The following is a 12,125-nucleotide window of genomic DNA, read 5'->3' as shown; positions in this document are numbered from 1 at the left end:
AATACCAACACATAGCATAAATAAATTATTTAATTTCTCATATTTTCTTCGCTAATAAAAATGCAAAAGCAAGCACTAGTTGATAATATACTAAGAAAAAAAAGTTTTGGCATGCAATAATGTATGTGCATATTTTAAACTGAAAAAAGATCGTGTAAATAACCAGACAGGTAAGCAATGCATCATATATAGAACATTAAATAAAAATATATATTCAGTTTTTTTAAGGATAAGAAAGTCTTTCAATTAGGAAAAGTATACCATCATATTATCTGCCAACTTATTATCAATAATAATTAATTATTATATTTTAACACATGTATAAAGAGACATATCTAGAAAACATATTTATAAAAACACTTCTATTAAACATAAATATAAAAAAGATATTTTTATTAGCCACATTGTAAAGACACTTCCATTAAACACAGTTATAAATAAAAATTGACAGAAATTGATAAAAATACTGTTGGTAACGTAGTGAAATTGTTCGATTATTAAAAACGATCACGCGAAATTCACATACATTGACTAGTTATATTACAATTTATCAGATAAAAAATATTATTCATAATAATAATAATGGGTAATACTAGGAAGACAAAAAAAAACAGCTAAAACTTACCTTATTTAGCATTTATTAATCAACAATTAATGAATGCTAAATAAGATAAATTATGGCTGTTTTTGACTAATTTTGTTTGACCAAACATTTCTGAATAATAATATAGTAAAGCATTTAATACAAATGATGAGTAAAGGTACGTTCGAGGTAAAAATTAATTAATAATAATCTTTAATAAATTTATGTGTTATAATATAAAAAATTATTTATTTCTTTCGCAATTTAAGAATTCTTTAATTACACGATCTTATATTGATTCTATTTCAAATTTATGAAGGCTATAACTATAAATAATTTAAATATTTAATGGCTTTCATTAATGATCCGTTGACGATATATATGTGCTTTACAAAATATCTACTTAATATAATGAATATCTATATTTTTATTTTTTTTCATACGAAAATATTTTAAGTTAATAATTAGAAAAAATACAAATGATTGTTTTTATATTAATATAATAATTTAGTCAAATATATTAAATTATTTAATTATTTATTTTATGAAAAAATAATTATAAGTGAGTCTTTGTCTAAAAACTATGATATACGGACACTAACATGGATACGACATGATACGGAATACGTAGTCATACGAATTTTAAAATCTTATAAGACACGGAGATACTGTATATATATAAAATATAAAATATTTTTTAGATAAATTACAATGATTTTGATATTTTATTAGTATTAAAATATAAAATAATTTTTTTAATATTTTAATATCTTTTTTAAACTATATAAAAATATTTAAAATATTTTTTATTTTAATAAATAATAATATATATTATTTTTAAATTCATTTTAAAAATAATATTAAAAATATAAAGTTAGACAGACTGACACGTGATGATATTTAGGTGTGTCTAAGTATGTTTGAAAAAAAATTATTTTTTATTTTTTATTAAGAAAGATGAATATCAATAAATATGTTATTCAAAATATCTGACATGCAAACACAGGAACTTTAATAAGGAAAATGAATCCTCTCCAGTGAAAAAAAATTGGATAGTATGTAATATTTAATTATGTTATTCATTTATTATTCTCTCTCTTTTATTTAATTTTTGTCCCACTTATAGAATTAAAGGTGAAAGATCACACTAAATTTTATCTAAATGTTAAAAAAACTGAAGAAGATCCATTTTGCTCTAGTAAGTGTTCGTGCCTGCTAAAAATTAATGCTAATTTATTGAATTGAACACGTCATTTTTTATTATAGTTCATACGATGAATGTTTCCCACTTTCAAAAAAGTCCACTATCCTTCATTAATTGTCCATGGTTCATAACTTGATATAGCATAGGCAACCCCCCACCTATGCTATATTAATTCCACACGTTACAATCGGTATATTCACTCTCTTCTGCATGATTTCAGCTTTCTCATCACACCCACCAAATAACAAAAGAAATCTCCTATTCATGATTCTTTCTCCCTCTTCCTTTTCTATATACACTACTCATCATACTCTTTGACACCCCATTACTCCTTTTCCATATATAAATAACTCATTATCAACTTAGAGAGAGCACCATAAACAACTTAGAAAGAGAAGAAGAGAGAGATTGATGGGTAGTGGAACAAGAATGGAAGAAGGTGGTGGTGGTGGTGATGGGTTTGTTTCAAAGTTTACAAGCTCATTCATCAAAATGGAGAAAGCCCTAAATAGGGCATTCTCAAAGTGTTTTCTTGGCAAGTACTTCAAGTTAGAAGCAAGAAAAACATGCTTCACAAGAGAGTTTCGTGCAGCCATGGCAACTTTTCTTACCATGGCTTACATCATCACTGTTAATGCTACCATCATCGCAGTCTCCGGTGGCACTTGTTCGACTGCAGACTGCACTCCACCTAAGAGTGCAGACTGCGTCGTCAAACCTAACGCAGGCTACGAAACTTGTCTTGCAAAGACAAAAAGTGATCTTGTGGTGGCCACCGTTGTTTCAGCAATGATTTCAACGGTGGCCATGGGATTACTGGCAAATTTGCCATTTGGTTTGGCCCCGGGCATGGGGCCAAATGCTTATTTGGCATTTAATTTGGTTGGTTACCATGGAAATGGTGGGCCCCTCTCATACCAAACTGCACTTGCTGTGGTCTGTATTGAAGGTGTTCTCTTTCTTCTTGTTTCTGCTCTTGGTTTGAGGGGTAAGCTTGCAAAACTTATCCCTCATTCTATTAGGCTTGCTTGTGCTGCTGGTATTGGGCTTTTCATTGCATTTGTGGGCCTTCAATCAAACCAGGGGCTTGGGCTTATTGGACCTGATCCTTCAAATTTGGTTACAATCACTGCTTGTAAGATTGTTGACCCAGTAACTGGGGCCTGCCTTGGTGGTAGAATGCAAAGCCCAAAATTCTGGCTTGGGCTTTTGGGCCTACTCATAACAAGCTATGGGCTCATGAAGAATGTGAAAGGAAGCATGATTTATGGTATTCTCTTTGTAACATTTGTGTCTTGGTTTAGGCACACAGGAGTTACTTATTTCCCTGATACACCACTTGGTGATGCAAACTATAACTATTTCAAGAAAGTTGTTGACTTTCATAAGATAGAGTCAACGGCTGGTGTTCTTAGTTTTAGTGACTTCAATAGGAGTGAGGTTTGGGTTGCATTGGCCACATTGTTCTATGTTGATGTGCTTGCAATCACTGGAACAGTTTATACAATGGCTGAGATTGGTGAGTTTGTGGATGAAAAAGGTAACTTTGAAGGTGAATACATGGCTTACATTGTTGATGCTGCTGGAACCATTGTAGGGTCCACATTGGGTGTTACAACCACAGCAACATTTGTGGAATCATCAGCAGGTATGCATAAAATTTTGAATGAGTTGTGAAAATTTGGATTTAGTGAATATATCTTTTGTCCCCTAATAATTATTACTTTGGTATAATTAGTATATTTGATAAAATGTATAAATAGTTATTAGTTATTTCTGTAGACATTAGTAGTAGCAAGAATCAAAGACCCAAATTTTATGTTTCCATCAGAAAACAAATGAATAAATTAATTATTTTTTATTGTCAGTATAGTTAACTAAAAGATAGTTACTAAATAATCAATAATATCATCATCAAACTAATTTTTGTATTAACACATAAGACTATGGACTTGTTTGGGTGAGTTTCTAAAAAAAGATCTTTTTTTAGTTATCTTTTTTTAAAAGATCTTATGCAAAAGTAAAAGTAATTTTATGTTTGGGTATTTCATGCAAAAAGATCTTTTTATTTATCAATTATGTTTGGATATAACAATATAAAAGTACTTTTTTGTTTATTTATTACATGAAAAACATCTTTTTTCATCTTTTTTTAAGGAAAAAAGATCTTTTAAAAAAAGATATAAATTACAGCTTCTAAAAAAAGATATTTTTTCTGATTTTTCTAGTACTTTTACTTTTACTACTCGAAATTTGCCAAACACGCTAAAAAATAAAAAAAAATATTTTTTCATTGAAAAAAGATCTTTTTTTTATCAAAATAATGGCGCCCAAACAATCACTATATATAGAATAAAAATTTCTTACACTTAAGTCAAAATATAGCTCCAACTTACCTTATTATTTTTTAACTTAATCCTTGAGTTTTCCTAACTGCTTTACTCCAACAGGTTTGAGGGAAGGTGGCAGAACAGGACTAACTGCTGTGTTCATTGGGATGTTCTTCTTCTTCTCATTGTTCTTCACTCCATTATTCTCAAGTGTTCCTCCATGGGCCATAGGATCCTCATTGGTGCTTGTTGGAGTGATGATGATGAAGGTGGTGAAGGACATAGATTGGAACAACATGAAGGAGGCAGTGCCTGCTTTTGCTACAATGCTGCTAATGCCACTAACATACTCCATAGCAAATGGGATCATTGCTGGGATTGGTCTTCATATTGCTCTTAACTTTTTTGACTATGCTTCAAGCACCATAAAGTGGTTTAGGAACATGAGAAGAATGGTGGTCAAGGAACAAAATCAAGTGTCTGCTACTACCACAGCAGCTGTTGACTCAACAGTGGAAATTATTTGACATGTTTTGTTGGGGGTATACTTGTAATTTTAAGTTGTCAGCTTTATGTCTTCATTATTAGTTATAGTACAAGTTTTTTGGTTTTTTTCTTTTAGACTCCTTGTTTATAGATTTTAGCTGCTTATATAGAAAAATAACTAGTTAAGAAAACTTAAGCATCACTAGAATGTGTTACACTTTTAGTCTCAAAGTTTTGATAATAGTAGTAACAATTGTATGCGGATTTTTTTTAATAACTCGCTCACATGAAAATGTCTTTTTCATAAAGATTATAATTGAAAATCATTAAATAATTTGACATGTTTTGTAAAATTGTTTAATATTACACATATTCCCATTTTAGCTTTAACTATTATTTACATAAAAACATCTTCTAGTGAGTAATTAACTTTTATTTTTCACCTAAATATTGGGATATTCACCAAAAGAGTTGTTTTATATATTTTCTTTATTTATGGTACAAGGAATTTACTCATTTTCCTTTCTCCACTATTGGATGAGTGGTTGAGGAGCATGACTCAGATAAGCTAAGCTTCACATATATACTACCTAATAATACAAGAAAGTAAATAAATTCAGTATATGGAAGGGTAAAAAAAAAGTTCTAAACTTTAAGCTAAATCAACTTTGCAATTGCATCTCCAGTAGTAAAACACAAGTGAAGAAAGTTCATTAATACAAAGCCATCACAGCATAAGACATATAACCAAAATACATGTAATATTTTTCTACCATCATTAATTGTGGTTTATATCTACATTGAAGATGTGTTTATCCTCCTCCTTAAGTTCAAAAGTACACAAATCTCCTGGTTGAATATTATTGGCTCTGTAAAATTGTGACCATCCTTTTATCAGATAAAAGGCTTTTGTACCATGCATTTTTTTATCATGAAGATCATGGTAAAGAACCGGCCATAGTCTCTTCTGTGGATCTTGCAGGATCACCACCATCCTGTTATTTTTATAGTTCCGGCACTGATGCAAGTGTGAAGGCAATTCCTGCATCGAAAGTAATGTTCAAATGATTAAAAACATACGAAAAATGTTGTGAGATAAAATTTAGACTGACTTAGTGTTGACATTTGAAGACAATAATTCAGATAGGGTCAACAACATGGATCAAACAATTCTACCATGTCCTATCCAAAATTAAACCTGTTATATTTTAACAGTATCCTCTAAAGTTTTCTAAGGTTCTCTCTACCTCTAATTACAGGATGACACGTCACCCTCTGAAGATTTTAAGAAGTGTTCTATGTAGAAAGTTACCAGCTAAAACAAAGTAGCAAAATTTGGCATTCCTCCAAGCAAGGAAACTCATGTCACTTCCTATCTCAAGAAACTATCTGTTTCAAATCCATATGCCTATTTTGTAATGTAAAATCAATTTGGATTCATTATATCATATGGTTTATATAGACTATAGAATATAGAGCTAAAAAGGGTTTGTAAACATCATACAAGAAAATTATCATTATGATCGGGTACCACGCAGCGCACAACTTCTGCCAATTGAACGTTATCACTGTCATCATCGTTATCATCATTTTGTTCAGTCTTGTGTGAACTCTTCTCAAACTCTTTCTTGATAACCTTTGGAAAGCCTATAATCACAAAAAGCAGTTGCCAATACTGAGATTTAAAGTGAGTAAAAGGACTTAAAAACAGAAGATTCAAAAAAGGGCTTAGATACCTTTGGGAACTTCAATACCTCTGGCTTCGAATTCATCCTTGAATCTGGACATGTTGTAAGTCATATCCATACGCGGCTCTTTTTTAATCCTTTTGGACATTTCACCTGTAATTAGAATAATGAGTCATTGATTGCTTTAGCCTAAATCAAGCAACTTCTTTGGGAAAACAGATACCAATTGAGAATATGTTCATGTATATTGCAGCATATGCCAAAGCATGCTGCAAGCACTATCAAGAGTGAGTAACGAATTTCAAACAGAAGTGACAAAAAGAAAACACCTTTTGCACACACTTTGTCCTTAAAAGTGCACTCCTCACTGGGATTCCTGTCTGCCTGCTCGCTCTTAATCTTTTTTAAGATTTTGCCTGTACTCGTCATATAAATTGATTTAATGCTTCAGGTACATCAAAGGACTCCAATGAGAAAAACAAATTAAGAAATAGAAAAGAACACCGAGATGACGAACCGTTTTGAGTAGCACTTGAGACCCTTGGTATGCCATTATTGACAATATGTTTGGTATTGGGACATCCATCAATTTGCAATCCATGTTTTCCCTTGGATGTTGCCATAGGATCACTTTCTGAAAATAAGCCAATGTAGTTGAAAATCATAAAAAGCTAAATGTAGGTTAGCATTACACATAATGCAAGGAATAATCTTAGAATCCCAACATATATATGGGAAGGGGAAAAAAGAAAAAAAAAATATATTGTTTATTCTTCACTTGATCCCTTAATAAATTCAAAGCTTCTAGAAATAAAAAAGGAAGCTAAATCATTAATTGATTGCTTCATAGATGACATACTGAGTCGAATAGCATCTGAGATATTCGGTGTGGCATTTAACATTGGTTTGGTGTTGAGACATCCATCAATATGAAAGCCATGTTCTTTCTTGGACATTGCCACCTTATTATCACCTTCTGAAAATAAGCCAATGTAGTGAAAAATCGTAAAAAGCTCTTTACTTGATCCCTTAACAAATTTAAAGTTTTTAGAAAGTAAATGGAAGCTACTATATGTTTCATAAGGTACCTAAGTCCTCAGCATATTGGAACTCTCTAACTTCCCTTTTCAAAACATTCTTCTCTTTTCTTTCTCCAAGTTTGCAAGTAGAAGTATTATCGTATGTGCTTCTGTCAGTATTTCTAATAGAATCCTTTTTTCCAGATAGTTCAGCTTCTGACAAAAATGCAGCAGCTCCTCTGAATCTCTCTTCAAATGAAGGAGAGTTGTCGCATAGAATTGCATCGACTGGATTCATGCACAATTTGTAGTTGACAGGAGAAACTCTTGATTCTCTGGTTGTAATTTTCGCAGTGTTGTCATAGTTTTCTGTCATTCTCGTAGATTTGACACTTCCATTGCTCTTATCATGTTTTGAAATATTCTCTACATTATTTGGTGTTCCTCCTACACCAACCACTTTGTTCTGGCTATTTGTCTTTTTAGCATCTGGCTCAGAAACAACCGACGCATTTTGATCTGGTGTAGCCAACATGACATCTCTAACTGGAGAGACACTACTGTCCCTTCTACGTTTTGTCTTATTTCTCGTATTCGAAAAACAAAGCTTTTCACAAGCATATTTATCATAGATTGTAACATAAAAGTGCACATCAGTAACATGATGGAATACCAGAATATCTCCACGTTCAAGTCCATGGTCCGACGAAAACTTATTCCATCCTTCCTTGAAAACCAAGTGACTACCGGCTTTGGATAAAGTTACTTTCCATCTCTCCCCACTTTTGTCAGCAAGAATGATTTTCTTATTAACGGAGGCAGCTACAGCAGGTTTAAACTTGTCAGGAAGATACTGCAGTTTGAAAAAGATGATCCAACAATACACAAGATCAGAGCCAGTGATTAAAATAAATAAAAATCCAAGCAAAGAAAGAAAAAATAAATGCAGTAAGAAAATGAATGATGGAACAAAAGGTCAACGAGGAGCTACAACACAGAAAATATGAACAAATGCATACCAATCATGGAGAAAAGTTACATACATAGAACTGGCCCTTTTTTTTGGCAGATATAGAAAGAGGTAGTATAAACACTCAAATAGAAATGCAACATGTATTGTTAATTTGTTATAGGTTGTACTTAAGAACCTCATTAAGTCAAACTATGTTTCAAGTTTCTTGCAATTTGTGCAAGCAGTGACGGGAAGAGGTAACTTTGCATTTTGGTAGCAATGTATTTAGCAAAACATGTAGACATTAAAAGAAATTATTATATCAAAATCAACTTGATGAATACCAAACGGATTTGTCAGTCTCTTGACCCAAAACCTTAACTAAATGGATTCATGATTTTCCGAAATATAAATCCTTTCACTTAATCCAAACAATGGGACTTACAATCACACTTGTAACATAACACCATAAGGGTAGCATCCGTCACTGGTTTGGACAAGCAGTGGTGAAGCTTGAAGAGCAATTTTGTGGAGCCAAAAAAAAGAGTGGTGCTGTTGAAGCTATATTTTCTCATATTCAAACATTAGTTGTTTATTTATTTATTTTATCAATTTATACATAAAAATATTGGAATATATAAGTTGTAAAACATGTAAAGAAATTATTGTTAAAATAATAATATTAAAAATTATGACAACGAATGGATCTGTCTAATAAAAAGGCTTCAAATTCGAGAACTAATAAAGCAATTGAATAATATCAAGAGAAAAAACTTCGAAATCGTGATCATTGTTTGAATATGTATTTTTTATTTGTGGGTAGCCATGCTACCTGTACACAATAACTGGCCACCAAATTAGGCAATCGTATAAAATAAATATTAAAATACAAAATATACATTAAAAATGAGATAAACAACATATGTATTTATATACAAATAGATAGTAGTTGATTTGGCTTTTTTTATTTGCAAGCACTATATTATGAAGGGTTAAATTAAGGCCTTATTATATTAGAATTTTATAAAGAAAAAGGAGAAAACATAATTTCAGGATTTGTGTTCACTGTTTTCTCTTTTTCCTTTGCAAAATCTAGAAAATAGAAAACCCTGACAATAAAAACAGAAAATAAAGGGCTTGTTCGGATGAGTTTTTTAAAAAAAAAAAAAAGATCTTTTTTCTTTTTTTTAGAAGATCTCATGTAAAAGTAAAAGTAATTTTATGTTTGAATATCTTATACAAAAAGATCTTTTTATCTATCAATTATATTTGGATATAACAATATAAAAGTACTTTTTTTTATTCATTTATTACTTGAGAAACATCATTTTTTTTAAGAAAAAAGATCTTTAAAAAAAAAAGGTAAATTACATCTTTTCAAAAAAAATATTTTTTTTTCTAGTGCTTTTACTAAAAAAGATTTTTTTTTATTGAAAAAAGTTTTTTTTATCAAAATAATGACGGACAAACAAGGACAAAGTCACAAACCAAAGCTAGGTTAGGGATTGGGATTTGAACTCAAAACATAGATGTTGATAAAAGATGACTATTCCTTCGCATAAACATGATTATTTTCACATAGCGTCCAATCTTAACCAAATAAACACACTCAAAAAAAGCCATGCACAAACTGAGCTAACTATACTATACATTTGAATTTTGAATATGGAAAGGGATTAACAGTGAAACAAATAAGTAATCATCACTCAAGAAAGTTTCAATTTTGAAGGAACAGGGTGCAGAATGTGCAATAATAACAACATTTTAGCGGGGAAGATGAAAGAATCATACCATAATAGTGGGAGTGTTCTTGTCAAACATGATCCTGAAGAAAGAAGGAGGAAAAAGTGACGATTTTTTCTTCTCGTTTCCGTGCAACAAAACACACCTGCTGGCGCATTCTTCACACACTAGTGCCTCGGGACGCATCTTCTTCCTTTCTTTCTCAGCTGAAGATGCAAAATAAAAAGTAAAATCAAACAAAACAAAATAAAAATCTCTGGTTTTGAAAACACAAAGAGATGAAAGTGAAAAGAGAAAGAAACGTTACCAGAAATGAGGGATTGTGATGGGTTAAGAAGGTTTTGCCGTTTTGGGAAGCTTGCTTGCTCTGTACGGTTTTAGTCATAATCACTATCTTTTGACGTTTGATGGAGTGCAACTTTTCGAGGGAATGGATCATTTCACATTTTCCGAGTACAGATTTTGGTGGTGTTTTTAAGAGAAAATGACAAATAAATCCTTGTCAACTGAAAAATCAAAAGTCACTTAGTAGGTAAGAGGATTTTTAAAATAGAATAAATTAAATTTAAAGATTAATATATTTAGAGTCAGAAATTTAAATGTATTTTTAAATTTTCAAAGGTTTAAATGTCTGTCAATTAAAAAGTAGGGATTGATTTATCTTTTTTTCTGTTTTTAAATATCTAAGGATAAAGGACAAATAGGTCTCTGAGATTTTAATTCGTGGACATTTAACTCTCTCAAGATTGAAAAATACAAAACGATTCCTGACCTCTCAAAACGCTGTACAAATTGGTCCTTCCGTTCAATCTGTTCTCTAATGTCAAACGGACAAGGTTGATGTGGCATTCATATGGCGATAACGGAGTGATGTATCCATTACGGGGTAGGATGAGATGTTGACATTCATTTGGAGGACAAGAAGGTCCTTCTACTCTGCTCCAAAAACGATGACATTTTGGGAGGTACCCTAATTCTCCAAATTGGTCCCGGATGCCATCGCACTTGTATAGTTATGGGTTTATTGCGTCTAGGGTGTCTATGGCCAGTGAAAGAGGTTATTCGAGCACCCAACGAGTTCGATTACTGTCTCACATTCGTTGCATGGAGGTTGGAGACGAGAAGGACGGTATTGCTCCGATGTGCAAGTGTGGCATGTATGTTGTACTGTACAAGTCTAGGACGCCAACTAACCCCAACCGATTTTTCTTGGGTGCCCCTTCTTCAAGGTAACATGGTTCTATGAAGTTTGAAGTTGGTTCATGTGTTTAGTTGAATTTTGATTTTTTGGTTGATGTTGCAGTTGAAAAATCCATCCCACTGCAAGTTTTTTGTCTGACTTGATGATTATGTTGCAAAAATTAGGGGTACAGAGAAGTCAATTACTGACAACGAAGTTGACGACCTGGAGTAGTGCTTGTGGAAGAATAAAGTAGAACAGAGGCTGGTTAAGTTGGAGAAAAAGCTTGCTTGTCTAGAGAGGAAAAAAAATATAATCTGTAGGTTATTGTTGTATGTTTGGTAGTAATTTGTGCTACTGTTGTTGTTATTAGGTGTTATTAGATGTTGAGCATCGCTGTTGTAAGGAACAACTGACATAATATAGTTATGTTTATCCTTTGATGAACGATAATATGTTGTCGTTGTAACATCATGTGTTTAAATGACTATATATAATATTGTGTTGATGGTCTATGTATGCAAAATTCATTAAATAATTTGGATCATTAAATATTGAACCATAAGATAAGTTTGAAGGATTACAATCCTAACAAAATGTGATAAGCAGTCTCATAACAGGTCACAACTTGAGTATCATAATTTTGCCAAAAAGATACTAGAATGCATAACACATGAAAATAAGTTTGTCAAATTTTTACATCAGCTACGACTGACTTCCTAAAATAGCAACATCATTTCTTGGAATTGTTGACTCCTGGGGTGGGGATGAACCGAAACATGCTTTTAGTTCCAGCGCTTGCTGCAGCCAAAGTCTCATCAGATGGTCCTTCACTTGCTGCTGCACTTGGCTGCTGTGATCCTTGAACATGTTGTTTGTCAACATCCTTCCTTCTAATTGGTTGTTTTGGTCTCAAGGTTTTGTTGGATGACCTTGCTGG

The 12,125-nt window shown here is 31.9% G+C and overlaps 2 protein-coding genes across 2 annotated transcripts; one reads left to right on the top strand and one right to left on the bottom strand.

Annotated features, from left to right (window-relative positions):
• Positions 1 to 1,832: 1,832 nt before the first annotated feature.
• Positions 1,833 to 4,874, top strand: LOC112736349 (adenine/guanine permease AZG2). Its single transcript, XM_025785753.3, has 2 exons — positions 1,833 to 3,435; positions 4,238 to 4,874. Exons 1-2 carry the CDS (start codon positions 2,199 to 2,201, stop codon positions 4,642 to 4,644), a joined length of 1,644 nt encoding a protein of 547 aa, XP_025641538.1. The 5' UTR covers positions 1,833 to 2,198; the 3' UTR covers positions 4,645 to 4,874.
• Positions 4,875 to 5,254: 380 nt separating this feature from the next.
• LOC112736347 (uncharacterized) lies at positions 5,255 to 10,447 on the bottom strand. Its single transcript, XM_025785752.3, has 9 exons — positions 10,313 to 10,447; positions 10,054 to 10,211; positions 7,380 to 8,163; positions 7,151 to 7,267; positions 6,809 to 6,925; positions 6,621 to 6,707; positions 6,340 to 6,444; positions 6,108 to 6,250; positions 5,255 to 5,645 (listed from the first exon to the last, which is right to left on the bottom strand). The coding sequence occupies exons 2-9, from the start codon at positions 10,189 to 10,191 to the stop codon at positions 5,382 to 5,384; spliced, it is 1,755 nt and encodes a 584-aa protein (XP_025641537.1). The 5' UTR covers positions 10,192 to 10,211; positions 10,313 to 10,447; the 3' UTR covers positions 5,255 to 5,381.
• Positions 10,448 to 12,125: the final 1,678 nt, after the last annotated feature.

The sequence above is a fragment of the Arachis hypogaea genome, chromosome 13, assembly GCF_003086295.3.
Source record: "Arachis hypogaea cultivar Tifrunner chromosome 13, arahy.Tifrunner.gnm2.J5K5, whole genome shotgun sequence".
In the NCBI taxonomy this organism is placed as follows: Eukaryota; Viridiplantae; Streptophyta; class Magnoliopsida; order Fabales; family Fabaceae; genus Arachis; species Arachis hypogaea.
Note: the sequence above shows the minus strand (reverse complement) of the source record. Positions and strands in the feature narration are given on the sequence as shown.